The sequence below is a fragment of the Dipodomys spectabilis genome, unplaced genomic scaffold (genome assembly GCF_019054845.1).
Source record: "Dipodomys spectabilis isolate Male_0828 unplaced genomic scaffold, ASM1905484v1 ptg000141l, whole genome shotgun sequence".
Taxonomy (NCBI): Eukaryota; Metazoa; Chordata; class Mammalia; order Rodentia; family Heteromyidae; genus Dipodomys; species Dipodomys spectabilis.
In genome coordinates, this window is record NW_024870818.1 from 2170588 (window position 1) to 2187164 (window position 16577).

The 16577-nt window shown below is 41.8% G+C and overlaps 1 protein-coding gene across 2 annotated transcripts in view; it reads left to right on the forward strand.

Moving 5' to 3' along the window:
• Spred2 (sprouty related EVH1 domain containing 2) overlaps positions 1 to 16577 on the forward strand; it is a 126608-nt gene that overhangs the window by 66282 nt on the left and 43749 nt on the right. Inside the window, exon 1 of one of the 2 annotated variants that reach the window (XM_042691256.1) lies at positions 3309 to 3402. The exons of the other annotated variant lie outside the window; for it this stretch is intronic. Within the exon in view, the coding sequence (XP_042547190.1) occupies positions 3386 to 3402 (17 nt within the window). The 5' untranslated portion in view covers positions 3309 to 3385. Of the gene's footprint in view, positions 1 to 3308; positions 3403 to 16577 lie in introns of those variants that run through there. 2 annotated transcript variants of the gene reach the window in all.

Genomic DNA, 16577 nt, shown 5'->3' on the forward strand with positions numbered 1-16577 from the left:
AAAAAGTTAGGTATGGTGATGTGTGCCTGCCATCCCAGCTATGTAGAAGCACAAATAAGAGGATCATGGTTCAGACCAGTCCAGGCATGAAGGCAAAGCCCTATTGGAAAAAATAACGAAAACCAAAAGGGCTAGTAGAGTGCCTACATAGTGAGCACAAGGCCCTGAGTTAAGATCCCAGGATCACAAAGACAGGGGGCCGTGGGCCATCCACTAGAAAATTAAAAGAAGCCATGTACTAGCTAGTTACTTCAGAGGCTGAGATCTGAAGATTTTTGAAGCCAGCCTAGATAGGAAAGTCCATGGGACTTTTCTCTCCATTAAAATTCAGAAGTAGAGCGGTAGCTCAAGTGATCAGAGTGCTAGTAGGCCCGCCCTCTCCATCTAACATGTTAACAATTTTACATTTGCCTGTTCTCAGTCTTTCTCTCTGTGCATGCATACACATCTGTATTCACATGATTAATGCGGGTTAGTATTAGTAAAACCTAAACTCTACAATTCCTTAATGAGCTATAGACTTATTTAATATGTAATAGAAACTTTTGAACTGAGAATGTAGCAAAGTGCTTGGCTAGTATGTGTAAGGTCCTAGGTTCCAGTCCCATCAAAAAATAAGTTAAAATTTAAAGCAACTCATAGGTATATAAATTAGACTGGAAACTAATTCCCTCCATCTCCGCCTGTTGCATTCGGGTCAATTATGCTTTCTTTACAGGTATGTGCCAGGTCTGAATTGCTAGGGAACATTTTGACAAATACATAGCTTGCCATTTTTATGAAGGAAGAAATCTGTCAAAGCCAAGGAAGTCATGTTTCCAGGTTCATAGTCAGACTTGTCATTCTGGGTTAGTGCGGCTGTGATGTGACGTGGTATGGGGACTGTCCTCACTTTTCAGAGCCAGTTTGCAGTCTCAGGAGGCAGTGTCCTTTAACACTGGAGTTGGCTGAGGTGGGAACGCTAGGCCAGGACACCCTTCCTTTACTTTCTCACCTGAAGGGACGCTGTAGTGGTTCCAGGCATTCGTAGGAACTCTGTTTTGTTTGCTGTGGTGACTTGCCACGCTTTTGCAGTGCATCAGAATGGATAGCTTTTTGAAATGACATCTAGTTTCAATGGTGGTTTCACTCAACATGCGTCTGTATCTAGATTTTTTTTCTGACTATGAAATCAAAGCCCCTTTCCTCTCCCACATGGTTAAAGTAACCCCATTTGAGCATGAAGTGAGCTAAGCAAACACTGCCACTTTACAAAGGGCTTTGTTAGTGTAAGGGACTCTGGACTTGACTTACATAACCTCTCATGGAGGGTTTCCAAAGCCATAAAAGGAAGCTGGAAATGGTCACCTCTCCTTTATAATGTTAACATTGAACTCATGAACAAGGCCTGGGCTTGTATCCTCTAAGAATGCATAAGGAAACAGCCACGAGATAGTCTTGAGAGGAGGAGGTAGCAGGCATTGATTCAGAGGGTTGATATAGCCTTGACACCTGGATCACACCTTCCAGCTAGAAGGCTAAATCAACTTCAAGTTCAGCTCCCACACCCACAGGGGTCACACTGTGCTTGATGTTTCTGCTCCCTCAGCCTCCTCTCCTACTCCCCATTCACATGTGTGGTAGCTTCATGCCTAACTAATTAGACAAATTTTTTTTCAGGTACAAATTAGGTCATAGAAACTGAAATCATTTTCAATTTTAAAATTAGTTATGAAAACTTCCAATGATACCTAAAGGACCAAAGAAAATGTCCGTCCTTCCTTCCTTCCTTCCTTCCTTCCTTCCTTCCTTCCTTCCTTCCTTCCTTCCTTCCTTCCTTCCTTCCTTCCTTCCTTCCTTCCTTTGATTTAACTTCCTTCCCTTTCATCTGTCTTGGGGCTTGAACTCTGGTCCTGGGCGCTGTCCCTCAGCTCTTCAGCTCAAGGCTAGTGCTCTACCACTTGAGCCACGGCACCACCTCCTAAAGGTGTAGCTTAGGCTGGTCTCAAAGGCTGGTCTCAAATGTGATCCTCCTGCCTCATTCTCCTCATTGAATACCGGCCTGTGTGTTGAGTTTAGCTTTATTCCTTGGAGGGCACAGCTGGACAAGATCAAGGTCTTTGTTGTGATGGCAAGTATTCAAGAGAAGTTGTTGCATGTGGTCCTGGGAGTTTCTAAGTATGAAGTTATAAGTACAATGCATCTTGATTAATGGCATCCCTCCCATCTCTCTCCCATTTTTCCCTCCCATCTCTACTCTTAAGTTACAGAGCTCCATTTTTATATATTGTCCAATGCTTCACATATTTGTTTACTCTTCTCTCTTTTTGTTTTATTAACTGATTTTTATTTGTTTGTTTTGATGCCATCCTGGGGCTTGAACTCAGGGCCTAAGTGCTGTCCCTGAGCTTCTTTTGCTCTACCATTTGAGCCACAGCTCCACTTGCAGCTCTTTTTGGTAGTTTAGTGGAGATAAGACTCTCACAGGCTTTCCTGCCCAAGCTGGCTTCAAATGATCCTCAGATCTTAGCCTGATGAATAGCTAGGATTACAAGCATGAGCCACCTGCGATTTGCCTGTTCTTTGATTAAAATATTCATAACAAATCCTGGATGTCCTATCATTTTATCCCATTCTTCAGTATACCTCTCTAAAATGTGGACCTTTTTAAAAGATAATACTGCCATCCTACCTAACATTCATACCAAGGCTAAAAATAATAATTTAATTAACTTTTTGAAGACAAGATCTAACTGTCTCATCCTCTGTTTTAGCCTCCTAAGACTGGGATCACTATTATATGCCACCACACCCAGCTCCAAAATTTTGATGTGTAGTCTTTTTTCTCATAGCTCCTGCAACTGATAACCTTAGAACACAAAGTCAACAAAGGTCATCCATTGCCTATTCTGGTTCAGCTAATAGCTGCAGAAGAGAAGGAGCTTTGCTCCTTACTGTTACTTTGTTTGGGGCTAGGGGTTAGTAAACAGCTCACACTTGTGGTTCTGCATACTGTGACCTTAGATATTGAGCTGTGCTCTACTTCCTAGGCATTTCAGACTTTCCTCAATGATTGATAATCATAACTTACAGGAATTTTTTAAACAATATTTTAATTGGAAAAAGCATCTGTCAGCTGTCAGGCTTCCAGTTTCCACTTTTGAGAAGCAGGATGTTGAATGTGAGTAATGACACAACAGGCCTATAAAATGCGGACTAACCCTGGGATGACTCATCCAGTACAATGCAGTATATTTGTCAAGGAGACTGAATCATATATGGGGGAAACCACTTCTCAAGCAGCCAGCTGGTTCTCAGGTCAGCCAGAGACAATCCATTTTTATCAAAAGCTTTAGAGTAGCAATAATGCTAATACCCAGCACTTGGGCTCCACGATGTAGAGGAGATGGCATCTCCCGGCAGGTATGTGCTTACTGTTTACGTGAACTTTAATTTCTCCTTTTTTCTCTTCGGCTTAACCTTTCCACTGTTTGCTTTTCAACATTTTCTTACAGGAGAAAATTCATTGCAATTATAAAGAACTGGTGTGTGTGTATTTGCGTGTGCATGTGTGTGTATGTGTGTGTGTGTGTGTGTGTGTGTGTATGTGTCCATCCACGTGCAAGGATAGATGAGTAGCCACAGGATAGATAGGTATAGCCTCTCATCTTCCTTTCAGGAAACAAATGTCTCCTTAGATGTTCAGATAAAAATGGTTCTAACCCATCTCTTTTATTAATCCTGAATCTAAAATAGAGGCTGCCTAGGAAACAGCTTTCAAGGTTGATGTACCTTAGGTGTGTAGCTTAGAGCCTTAAAGACATGACTATCAAGGGGGACTAAATGCTCTGATGTTCACTAGTATATTAGGGTGGGTTATCTTTCAGTGTGGTGCTTTTTTCCTGTCCTATAAGATGCATAACTTAAAGCAGGGAAGATTTCTTCCCCTTCTTTGTGAATAGTTATTTTTTGCAGGTCTCAATTTGCTCATTCTGAATTCATGCATTAACTTTTCCAAGGTGGGAGAAAGGGTAATGGGGATTTGGTAGCAACAGTTAATTATAGCCTTCCCATGCTCTGCAGGATCATTCTGCATAATTGGGAGGCTGTGTCTGCCTGTCTGACCTTCTCCCTTCCTTCACTCACTAAATTTAAACAATGCCTGACTAGTTAAGGCACATCTCTTGTTTATTTGAGTGTGTTAAACATTCCTATGTGTGTTAACAGACTATTCAGTGTCTCCTCATATTTTTAAAAGTTACTTTTTTTGAGTCCTATTTGTGAGGGACAGATGCTATAGTTAGTTTATAGAAATACTATTTATGCTTTCCTGGTCTGTCTGTCCAGAATGGCTGGGTCACGACCTTTAACATGACTGCCCACAAATTTGCCTAGGATCTAGCAATGGTGGAATAGTCACAACTGTCGGTGACTGTTTCTCACCCCAAGAGTGTCAAGCAGACCTGGGGTTACCAAGCTGGGAAAATAGCCTTTGTTCCCCTTCCCCTTTCTGGTAATGTCTTGCTTTCCTTGAGGTATATGAATTTGGAACTGTTGGTAAATACATTTTATTTACTGCATGCATTACATTCCGAGCTTCATATGCAATTTGTAGGAAAGTTTGGTGTGTTTCTATCTGTTTGGTAGATTAAAGGGTGTACTTTTTTAGAATGGTCTGTTTTGGGAGACCGGACCACCTAAATTTTATTAATTTTGCATTCTATAAATGAAAGCCACCTGTTATGCTGTAACATGCTAATAATGGTAGAGGACAATAATGAGGAAGAACAGTATTCGAAATATGTGGGGCTTTTGCTAAGAATTTGCCTGCCCACATCTGTAGTGCTTATTTTTATGTGCATATGTGTATACATGCATATAGTACATATTTAATAATAGCATTTGGTGCTATTAAAAACACTTAGGATTCAAAGTGAAGACCCGTTTCCATTCCCTCTCATTAATAGTTACATTTTTAAAGCTATTGAACAGAAGCTACTTTAAAAAATATTAATATGAATTAAAGCTAGTACTTGGCAATGTTAAAGTAAATGGTGGTTCTCTTGCCGTTTTTTTTGAGGGAGTGTCAGTTTGGGGGCTTGAACTCAGGTCCTGGTGCAGTCCCAGAGCGTTTTTCCTCAAGCATACAGCTGTACTTCCAGCTTTTTGGTGCTAATCAGAGATAAGAATCTCACAACTTCCCTGTCCAGGCCAGCTTTAAACCTCGACCTCCAGGTCTCAGCCTCCTGAACAGCTAAGATTGTAGGCACGAGCTGTTAGTGTCCAGCTCACTTTTGTCAAGTGAAAAATAATGTGAGTTGGTTTTGTTTTATCTTGAACTCACAATTCCTCATTTTCTCTGATTTCACTGAAGTATTAGGCTCCATTATATTGCTTTTCCCCCTTGAGCCCTACTGAAAGTAATTGCAAGAAGGGATGTAAAACTCTTCTTTGAAAGCTCTTGATTTATTGATGTTTTCTGTGGGAAAGTCTTGTTGCCTATGATTTTGTGTCATTGTGCTCAGGTCCCATCCAGGTTCTTTGCAGAGCATTGTAGATTTCTTGTGGCAGTGTTCACCACTTTGGGGGTTGTGGTTCTCCCTTGGAAGCCCCTCTGCTATCAAGCACTGTAAGACCATGTGGGTTTTTAGAGTCGTTGTTTCCCTTTGAGGGAAGAATACTGAGCCACAGCCGGAACCAAAGGTCTATCATTCGACTTGGAAGCAATCGATAGCTATTGACTGAGTCGTGCCTGTGTCCAGAGCCATGTGCTGAGTAGTGTTGAATTAAGGCCCAGCCCTGTGCTTGCTTCAGCTACTGCTGTAGTGGGATTCATCATTACTGACATTACATTCAACCCAGGGTTTTCTTTTATTCATAAATTTACTGGAATGTATAATCCAGAGCCATTAATTGCCACATACAAGCAGCTTTGAGCTGTTTGTTCCCTTTTGACTCCTAGAGAGAAACTGAGAAGGAATCATACTGTTCCAAAATTCCACTCGATGGCTTGGGTAAGCATGTTGTCTGAGCCAAGGTGAGTGACACAACCTTGGACAAAAGATTTTTCTTTTTATTTCTTTTCTTTTTCTCTGATTCTTGGAGTGGGGGTGGTGATGACAGTCAGAGAGCATTTGAATCCTGAACACATCCTTGTTTCCCAGTCTTTACTAGTTTCAAGACCCTTCCTCTTTAGGGACCCTATTAAAATTACATTTCACTGAGTCAGAGCTATGAATTCAGTAAAACCATTTCATAAAAGGTTTGTTTAAAAATCATACTGCATTATCTATGAATATTTAAAATTTCCTTACTCGCATTAGTGTATGGAGCCACGGTCGTTTGTTCTTACTATATATATGAATAAGGTGGGGCTGGGACCATGGCTCCCACACCAAGCCTGATCTATCCATTCCCTCCCTTCTACATCATTCTCCTACACAGTAATGGGATATGTAACACTTGTAGGCAAATCCTGTATCATTACCTGGGAATGGTAGAGATGAGCATAGTGCAGGCTTCTTAAAGAGATAAACCTCTCTCACTGCTCAGTATTGAACCCAGGGCCTGACTTGCTCAGTAAGCAGTCTAGCACTGAGCTATCTCCTCTTACACCAGCATAGATGGTCACTAGAGTGCATTGTTTCAGGCATAAGTTTGCTGATAGTTTGTTGCATTAACTATGCAGTTTATCCTGGGGAGGGTTGGAAGGGACAGTTGTACCCATTTTCCAGTCGGGTTCTTAATCACCATTTCCTCATGACTAGTGATCATAGAGAAAGCTGATGCTTCAGAACGAGGCTGGAAATTCAGCCCTGAAAAGAACCTTTGGCTTGGGATGAGAGTAGTACATTCTTTACTGTACATTCTGAAAGTGGTGTAGGAAGTAGGCTGTGTCTGCCTCTGAGTTCAATGTACACGATGATGTCTCTCTTCAGATTTCACCCCAAGACATGATTTTGTGTTCAATATTCGCTCATAGTTGTGAAGGTTTCTCAGAGCAGAGGATCCCAGATAGGTTTGGATTTTTCTTCTTCTCCCTTTTTTTTTTTTTTGCCAGCAATAGGGCTTGAACTCAGCCTAGGCCACTGTCCCTGAGCTCCTTTTGCTTAAGATTAGTGCTCTACCACTTTGAGCCACAGTGCCACTTCCAGATTTCTGGTGGTAAATTGGAGGTGAGTCTCACAGATTTTTCTACCCAGGTTAGCTTTGAACTATGATCCTCACATCTCAGCCTCCTAAGTAGCTAGTAGCACAGGCATGAGCTACCAAGTACTTGCTGCTGCCTCTTCCTCCTCCCTCCTCCCTCTTCTTTCTCCTCCTCTTCCTCCTCCTTTTTAAAATACTAGCACTGGGACTTGAACCCTTACTTGTCTTTTTTGCTCAAAGCTGGTGGTCTACCACTTGAGCCATACCTCATTTGGAGATAAGGCTGTTATGGACTTTTCTGCCTTGGTTGGCTTCGAATCTTGATCCTTAGATTTTAGCCTTTTGAGTAGATAAGACTATTGGTGGGAGCTACAAGGCTGGGCTTGGTTTTTTGTTTGTTTGTTTTTGTTTTTTGGGTCCGTCGTGAAGCCTGAACTCTGGGCCTGGGCGCTGTCCCTCAGCTCTTCAGTTCAAGGCTAGCACTCTACCACTTGAGTCACAGTGCCACTTCCGGCTTTTTTCTTTTTGCTTATGTGGTGCTGAGGACTCGAACCCAGGGCCTCAGGCATGCAAGGCAAGCGCTCTACCACTGAGCCACCTTCCCAGCCCCTGGGCTTGGTTTTTTATTCTTTGGTTTTGTTTGTTTGGTTTTTTTTGTGGGGGGTTTTTTGGTGTGGTTTCTTTCAAGCACATCTTCCTCGTTCCCCATTCAGTGAGGATCTGGGTTGCCCTCATTGCTCTGGCCTGGTGGGGCCTTGCTGTTGGACTGGGCCTCTTGAATTCCATTAACTAGAGCTCACACCGCATGTGTCATAGAGGCTGCCTGGGAAGGGTGAAGAGCAAAATTAGTGTCCGTGGGTGGGCATGCGTTCCCATCACAGTGCCAAAGAATGCAGTGTGCAAAATCTGGCAGGAACTTGTTCCAAAGAAAAACAAAACAGCCCCCCACTTTTTTTTTGCTTTAATATTTAAAAATGCCACTAACTCTCTCATAGAAGAAATGAGAATGTTAGCAAACCCTTGCAAATGTTTAATTATCTTTATCACTAAGGTTAGAGTAGATAGGTTCTGGAGGATTTTGTCACTTGTGTCCTAACATGGCAAATGTTCTCTGAGATTATCTAGGGTTTAGAGGAATTTGTTAAAGCCAACAATTAGGGAAAATTTTTATTCTGCTTAGTAATGTGGTCTTCTTTGAAATGATCCTTTTCATTTTTATCTCAGCAACACCAATACCAAAGAAATGTTTGTGCTTTTGATATTTGTGATTTGCCTTGTACTCCAGGGAACAAAACAAGGGCAACATTACATTCCTATGTGAAGCACTATGAGAAGATTTTAATAATTGTTCTCATAGAATAGAAAGATAGTTCTTGTATGTGTGTGTGTGTCTGTGTGTGTGTGTGTGTGTGTTTCTTTTGTTTTTAGAAAGATAGTTCTTGAAGAATAACTGTAATATGTGTCCTTTGCCCAACAAAAATGTGTGACTTTCCTTTTGGACTTGTGTCACTTTATTTTTTGGAGAAGTTAATTTTTTTTGTGCTTGTGGTAATGTTTACTTAAGGATGACAGAAATGTTCCTTAGAGTAAAACCCATCATTTCTGATATTGGGCTTCTTTAGTGTACTTAACTTCAACTGGGCCTCCATTTCTTGAGCCATCTTTTTAAAAAATTGGTTAATACACGCACATAACATAACATGACATAACATAACATATCCAGTTGATCAACTTAGCTATTTTTAAGTGTAAGGAAGACACAGAAGTGTTAGGTACCCATACCTTGTTCTTCAATAGATCTGTAGATATTTTTCACTTGCAAAACTGAAATTATAACCTATAGGTGACTCTATTTCCCTCTTCCCCAGGTCCTGGCAACCACATTGTACTTTCTGTTTCTGTGACTAGTCTAGTCACAGTTAAATACCTGTATAAGTAAGATGTATAATGCTCTCTTCATCTTTTTGTGACTGCCTTATTTTACTTAGTAAAGTTGCTATCAAGGTTCCTCCCATGCTACGGTACATTACAGGATTTCCTTCATTAAAGCTTGGTGATATTCTGTTGTATGTGTATACCACATTTTGTTTATCTATTCATCCCTTGATGGCCATTTAGGTTGTTCCTACTTGTTGGCTCATGAGTACATACTGCAGTGAATGTGAGTTGGAGTGCAATTCCTATTAGCCTGGTTCTAGCCTTACTTAATCAGTTTACCAAGTCATTGCACCCCTCCAAAAGAATGTTAAGTTCTTGGCTATTTGTTGGTCTCTGCCAGTGAAGGTCAGAAGAGATCTTACACTTAGCTGATCATCTGGTTCTCTTTAGACACATCAAGAACCAGTGGTGCCAAATTCCAACATCTCCCAAAATGAAACCTGAGTCATAAGTGTAGGAGTCCTTTCTTGCTTATCTTTTTTCTTTCTTTCTTTTTTTTGGGTTCAGTCATGGGGCTTGAACTCAAGGCCTGGGCACTATCCCTCAGCTCTTTAGCTTAAGGCTAGAGCTCTACCACTTTGAGCCACAAATGCCACTTCTGATTTTTCTGGTGGTTAATTGTAGATAAGAGACTCATGGTCTTTCTTGCCCAGGCAGCTTTGAATAGCGATCCTCAGATCTCAACCTCTTGAGTAGTAGGATTGTAGGCATGAGCCACCTGCACCGTTTTCCTCCCTACCACACACCCAAGTCAGCAGGTTTGGCTAGAAATCAGCAAGAGCCGAATCAAACTGGGTGGCCACTGTCACTGGCAATGGGCAAGGCCTCTTTAAGGAGACATCTGGGAATGCATTTCAGGGGCTTGGGGAGTTGATCAGGCTCTCAAGTACTGGATTGGGACCCCACAGCTCACCATTTTGGTTTTGCTGTAGGGAAACATATGCCAGTTTTAAACTGATTTGCCAGAGTATGTTTGGACCAGACCTTGTTCACTGAAGGGCTGAGTTGTTTTATCAAAGGCCTATGAGAAATGTCTCTCCCGTTGTAAGTTAAGCAGTTGTTTCATTGCCTTCTTCTAGCATTTCTGGTTCTTCTTTGCTCTTGTATTGAAAACCAGGTGGAACTGGAGAGTTGGTTTCAAGGCTTCCAAAAACATAGATACCCTGTAGCTCCCCCCCATCCATGCCAGCATTTGTGAATGTTTTTTCTTCCTTGTGGCCAATCTTACATTTATTTGTAGGTGCATACACCTAGCTGAGATGACTAGTTTGGATCTATGTTTTTTTTTTTCTTTTATAAAGGATCTTATTAAATGTACTAAAATAATCTTCATCATTTTCTGTCCCTGCCTCTCATCCCCCCCACCCCCCTCCACCAAACAGCTATGGGGAATGAAGCCAGAGCTTTTAACACATGCTAGACAAGCTTTCTACTGCTGAATTACATTCCCCAGCTTCATTTTCTAGCTGGTTCAAAATATCTCAGTTTCATTCCTGGGAACTCTATAATTGTGTTAAGGACACTTTCACTGAGAGAATTGTGTGTTAGTCCTGGATGGTTTTGTGTCTTTCTGATTTCAAGTTGTCTTCTAGTCCAAAAATGTTGCAGTTGCATTTTACTGATTCAAGTTCACTGATCTACATTCATGGGACATTTCAATGTCATGTGTGGACTAAGCCCATTGGCTTCGTGAAAGGACTGTGAAGGTCTTTTTGTTTTTCTTCTTTTGAAGTTGAAAGGACACCTTGAGAATGTTTTCTGGCCCCTACCCTTCATTTCACATATATAGAAGCTAAGATTCAGAAGTAAAGTCCAGGTGTTCCTCTTGAGTTGTGAGATGCATCACAGGTTAGGTCTGTTGATGGTTGGCTCTAGTTATACTGGCACATCACAAAAGGAACTGCCAAAATACAAGTCAAGTTATATGTGTCTGTTGGGAGAGGAGGATTGTGGGGTGGGGGTGGGGGGGCCTTCTCTGTACCACCCTCTAGCCTACAGCACAAAATGTTTGCTTTAAAAACTATGTTTCTGGGTGCTAGTGGCTCATGCCTGTATGTTTCCAAGTGCGGGTGACCCACACCTGTAACCCTTGCTACTCAGATTGCTGAGATCTGAGGGCAGAAATTGAAAGCCAGCCTGGGCAGAAAGTCTGTGAGACTCTTATCGTCTATTAAATTAACCATCCCCCAGAAGTGGAAGTATGGCTCCAGTGATAGAGCATCAGCCTTGAGCAAAAAAGCTAAGTGAGGTTCTAGAGACTGGACCTGAGCCGAGTGTGTAACCTTGAAGAAGCCCCCTATTCGGGCTGGACTTCAGTGTTTTTTTTTGTTTTTGTTTTTGTTTTTGTCAGTCATGGGGCTTGAACTCAGCCTGGGTGCTGTCCCTCAGCTCTTCAGCTCAAGGCTAATGCTCTACCTCTTGAACATAGTGCCACTTCTGGTTTTCTAGTGGTTTATTGGAGATAAGAGTCTCATGGACTTTCCTGCCCAGGCTGGCTTTGAACTGTGATCCTCAGAACTCAGCCTCCTGAATAGCTAGAATTACAGGAGTGAGCCACCAGCACCAGCCTGGACTTGAGTTTTTCCATCTCAGCAAGGGTGGAGTGGAGATGGATGCTAGCTTAAAAGATGTTAACTTGTTTGTGGCTATCACTGTCCTTCATGGAAGACCTATGCTTCCTTCTTTCTTTTTACTTTCCAACCCACATTGCTCAGGAGCAGATGTCTCCAGCTTTTGTTTTTGTCTTTTTTTTTTCTCCTCACATTTTTGGCATGTTGTTAGGTTTTTTTTCTGACACCACTTGGAGTTAAACTCAGGGCCTTGTACATGCTAGGCCTACCTACTCTTACCATTGACCAACATCCTCAACCCCTATTGTATTTGTTGCTGTGTGTGTGTGTGTGTGTGTGTGTATGTGTATGTGTGTGTGTGTGTCTGTCTGTCTGTCTGTCTTTCTGCTTTTGTGGTGCTGAGGAATCGAACCCAGGGCCTCATGCATGCAGGGCAAGCAGTCTACCACTGAGCCACCTTCCTAGCCCTCTTTGTGTTTTTAACATTCCATCTCTAGTACAGGGGTGGTAGAATCCTAGGGAAAAAGGAACTTAATGAATTAGTAGTTGTTGCCACCTTTTGTCCAGGACATCTGTAGGTCATATAAATGGTGAGACTCCCCAAAGTCCAGCCAGCTGATCTCTGACTCCTTCCTTCCTGTGGACCAAATTATCACCTCCTTTTGTTTAGAATTTGGTAAAGTAACTTCCTGACCTTTTCACCTTGGTTTGCTGGGGGAGGGGAGATTGGGTGGAAAGGCAAATAAATAAGCAAACAAAGCTGTGCCGGGAGAGAAATCGAAGTTCTTTTTTTTTTTTTTTTAACACATCTCTGATAACTGAGAGTCTAGCTAAACATTTCAGCGTGTAGCTTGTAGTTACTCTCTTTCCTTTGTTTTCTCCAATAATGAGGAAGAAAGCAAAACTATTCTGAGAAAGTCAGGCACAGAAGTTCAAGGGCTACAATCGAATGCTCTGAATTGGAAATTATTAACTTTCAACAACTCCCTTTGCCGGTTGTGTTTTGAAGTACCAATTTTTCTATTACCCTTTTTTTCTATGTACACTTTAATGTGGTGAGAGTTAATTTTGTTCAGTGATCCAGCATTCCCATTAACTGGCCTTTGGGGTTTTCAGTGTGGATCGTAAAGACCATTTGTGTAAGAGTTTGTAAAATGGAGGGAAAGTCAAAGAAAATGACTGCTCAGGGGGGTTGTCTTCAGGGGAAGGGGTTATTTTGTTTGTTTTAAGTTGGTAATCCTTTGATCTTGATTAATTATGAACTCCAATGAACCCCTTCATAGTAGAGCAGACAGACAATAAAAGCCAAATTATAAACCTAGGTTCAGACTTTGGCCACTCTTCTCCCAGAGCTCCTTTGCTGTGTAATCATTTGGGATTCAGTCTTTTAGGACAGACTTTTTATAGACTGTAAGAAATGGATGCTGTCTTTCTTTTGATTTGAATTTTTAAAAAATTGTCTTGGATGTAAATGAACATTTAAGATCCAATTCTACCATGATTTTCCTAAAATTTCTTTTAAGACATTTAAAATGTCCTTTGGCATTTAATGCCAAAGAATATAATGCCAAAGAATAGAATAGAATGTCACAAGAGAGTTTTTTGGGGGGTGGGGATCAGTCGTGGGGCTTGAACTCTGGGCTGGGCGCTGTCCTTCAGCTCAAGGCCTAGTGCTCTACCGCTTGAGACAAAGTGCCATTTCCAGTTTTCTGGTGGTTTATTGGAGATAAGAGTCTGAGTTTTGAACTGCATTCCTCAGGTCTCAGCCTCCTAAATAGCTAGGATTACAGGCGTGAGCCACAAGAGTTAAGCAAGAGATTTAACATAACATCAAAATACACTGAAGTGTGGCTGTTTGTCTCTGGTTACTTCGGAAGGTACTCTAAGTCAAGCCTGAGGCAGATGCAGATTGGAGGACTTTCACCTTAAGTGGGGCCTTATCTGAGATAAGAACTTGCCCTGCAGGGAAGGACGGAAATCTTCTTCATCTTGTACCAGTAAAATCCTCACCTGTGATAGTGCTGCCTTGTATGATTCTAGCCTTCTGAAAAGAAACCTGTTTTTTTTTTTTTTTTTTTAGGAGGGACAGGGGGAGGGGAGTCTACTCAGGAGACTGAGATCTGAGAATCACAGTTCAAAGCCAGCCCAAGCAGGAAAGTCTCTTTTTCCCAATTAATCAGCAAAAAACTGATTAATTTTCAGAAGTAGAACTGTGGATCAAATGTGAATTAAGAGCCCCAACCTTGAGCATAAAAGCTAAGGGATAGACCCACTTCCCCTGCCCCTGTCCCCCACAAAAAGTTTCTAACTTTCTTGATTTACATAGAAGTGTAACTTGTTTCATTCTTAAACTGTATTGCATTTGCCTTCAAATTTGTGGGTCTTTTTGTTCTTGTTGCAAAGGGTACTATTAGTTTAATTTCCTGGAGCCAGTATTTTTAAGCTCAAAGATAATTTCACAAGCATCCCAGAGTTGCTGATTGAGGTAAGTAGCCTGAGGAACACTGAGCTCAGTCATCTGTCACGGGCAAAGGTGATTGGCTAAGAAACCTAGGTCCTGGGTCTCCAGTTCCCAAACCCCTCAGGGTGAGAAAATTAAGATTGCAACTGTTAATAAGGATTAGAATCAATTCAAGCCAAAGCAGATACTTTCTTTGTTGACTGAGCATCTGCCAGGATCAAGAAATCTACCAGATTGATCCTGCTCTACTCCTCTGCAAGCTTCACCTGAGCCTGCAGCCAGCTGCAGTCCTCCAGAGGGGCCCCGCTCAGGAAAGCTAGACTGATTGATACAGGAGCCATATCTTTAAAGCCTGTCTTGGACACAACTTCCAAAAATTGACTCCCTCTTCCAGTGCTGAAACTAAGAACCTTAGCAAATGCCTTGTTGCATGTTAGGACTTGAAAATGCTATTAGGGTTTCAGGTTGGCTGAACAGCTCTAGTTCCCTGAGGGCAAGTGATCAGTTATGGTGATATCATATATTTAGTATTTGTGCAGTATGGAATTTAAAGGTTTTGTTGGGCTGAGAAAACAAACAAGCAAACTATAGCTGTATATTTTTAAATATATATTTAAAAAGCAAAATTAACCAGGCACTAGTGACTCTTTTTACAAGCCTAGGCTGAGATCTGGAGGGTCACAGTTAGAAGTCAGCTGGAACCAAAAAAAAAAAAAAAAGTCCTTGAGACTCTAGCTCCAAAATAACCAGCAAAAAGCCAGGCTGGAGGCATGGTTTAAATGGTAGACTACCAACCAAGCAAGCATAAGGTCCTGAGTTCAAACTTTGGGTAATAACCAAAAAGTGAAAAGACTTCTAAGACATATTCAAATCCATTGAGACTGCATGATGTTAGGGAGTAAATGAACAATTAATTGAACACAGTAAAGTTAGTCTGCCAACTTTGTGAAAAAATAAACCGGAAGACCAATATTTTAGGAGCCAGTTGCAATGTGCATGGGCATTGATTGCAGGGCCAGGGGTATCTTGCTGTGCATGCACAATGCTTGTAGGTTTGCTCCTAGAACGGAGGCCCTGTCTAGAGAATTCTGGGGGCTTCTCCTGAAAGCTGACCATCTGGGCCACATCTGGTTTTTCCTGATTCCTTAGACACTGTGGTCAGTTCTCCTAAATGGCAATATCAGAGGATCCTAATTGTCTGCTGGTAATTCCCCAACGATTTTCTCCATGACCATTAAAGATTCTGTAAAACTGACACCTTGAACTTCGAGCCCTAATCTTTGCTTCTTTTCCTTTTCTTGGTTATTATGGGTCACAAGACACAGTGGCAAAGTCAGAGGGAGAGTCTGGAGCGGTGAATACTTAGGATCTTCTTCCCCTGGGGATATCCCAGGGGAGTGCCCTGGGATAGCCCGCAGTATCTGCCCAAGGAAGTCTGCAGAGCCAGGGCCAAAGCCCCTCATGTAACAGAATGTGCTGGAATGTGCCATGCAACCCCCCTCCCCCCCCCCCACATACATCTCTGGCTTCTATGGCCCAAAGACTAGAAAATATGCATGTTTACAGTGAGTTGTAGTTTAAAGGAAAAGATTTAGAGACATATGACATGCTGTATGTTAAAATAGGAACGTATCAGTTTTGAATCCAAATCACTGGTTTATAAAAATAAGAGTTCACAGCCTTTTTACAAAAGGAATCTTAAACTAAAAATACTGAAGGCTCATGCCTGGTAACCTTTGGCTTACGAGGATGAATGCAAAAGAACGATTTATAAATTATTAAATTTAGTAATATTCGTGTTTCAAATACCAATTGTGCTACCAGTGTTTTTCCTAATAATGGAGAAAATGGCTCCTGTACTACATGTAGAAGAAGCCAGTGTGTGGGTGAGTAGGTTTATTTATATGCTTCGGTGTAGCTAGGCTACACAACAGAGATGCCAGATTTATGGGAGGCATGCAGGCCCGAGGAAGGACCAACCTCTCTGCCTCTTCCAACAGCAAGACCTGCACAGGGAGCCCTGGTTCCCGTAGGACAACCACACTTCTACATGTGGTGTAAGACTATAGTATAGTAGGATTCCTACAACATTTCACCTCTCAGGTTCTGGACCCAATATACAGTGAAGGGCAAAAGCCTGTCCACACCTCCAAGAACCCCCAATATATAACACAGAACCTTAAGGGAGTGTGGCTCTCAGAGTGGAGAAGTTAGGTCTCCAGTTATTGGAAGGCAAAGGATTCCCCCCCGACCCCCCCCCACACTCCCTTAAGGTTCTGTGTTATATATTGGGGGTTCTTTTCCTGAAAACTCATTTCATACCTTTAGACATCATTGCAGATGAAACATAGCAGAATGATGTTATGGTTACCCTGCCGAGACAAGTTTAGATAATGTCTCAGAAAAGCAGGGCACAGTGAAGTAGACTGACAGGCCTACTTTCTTCTCTTGGCAGGTCTGGCCACTATGTGCTGTGAAAC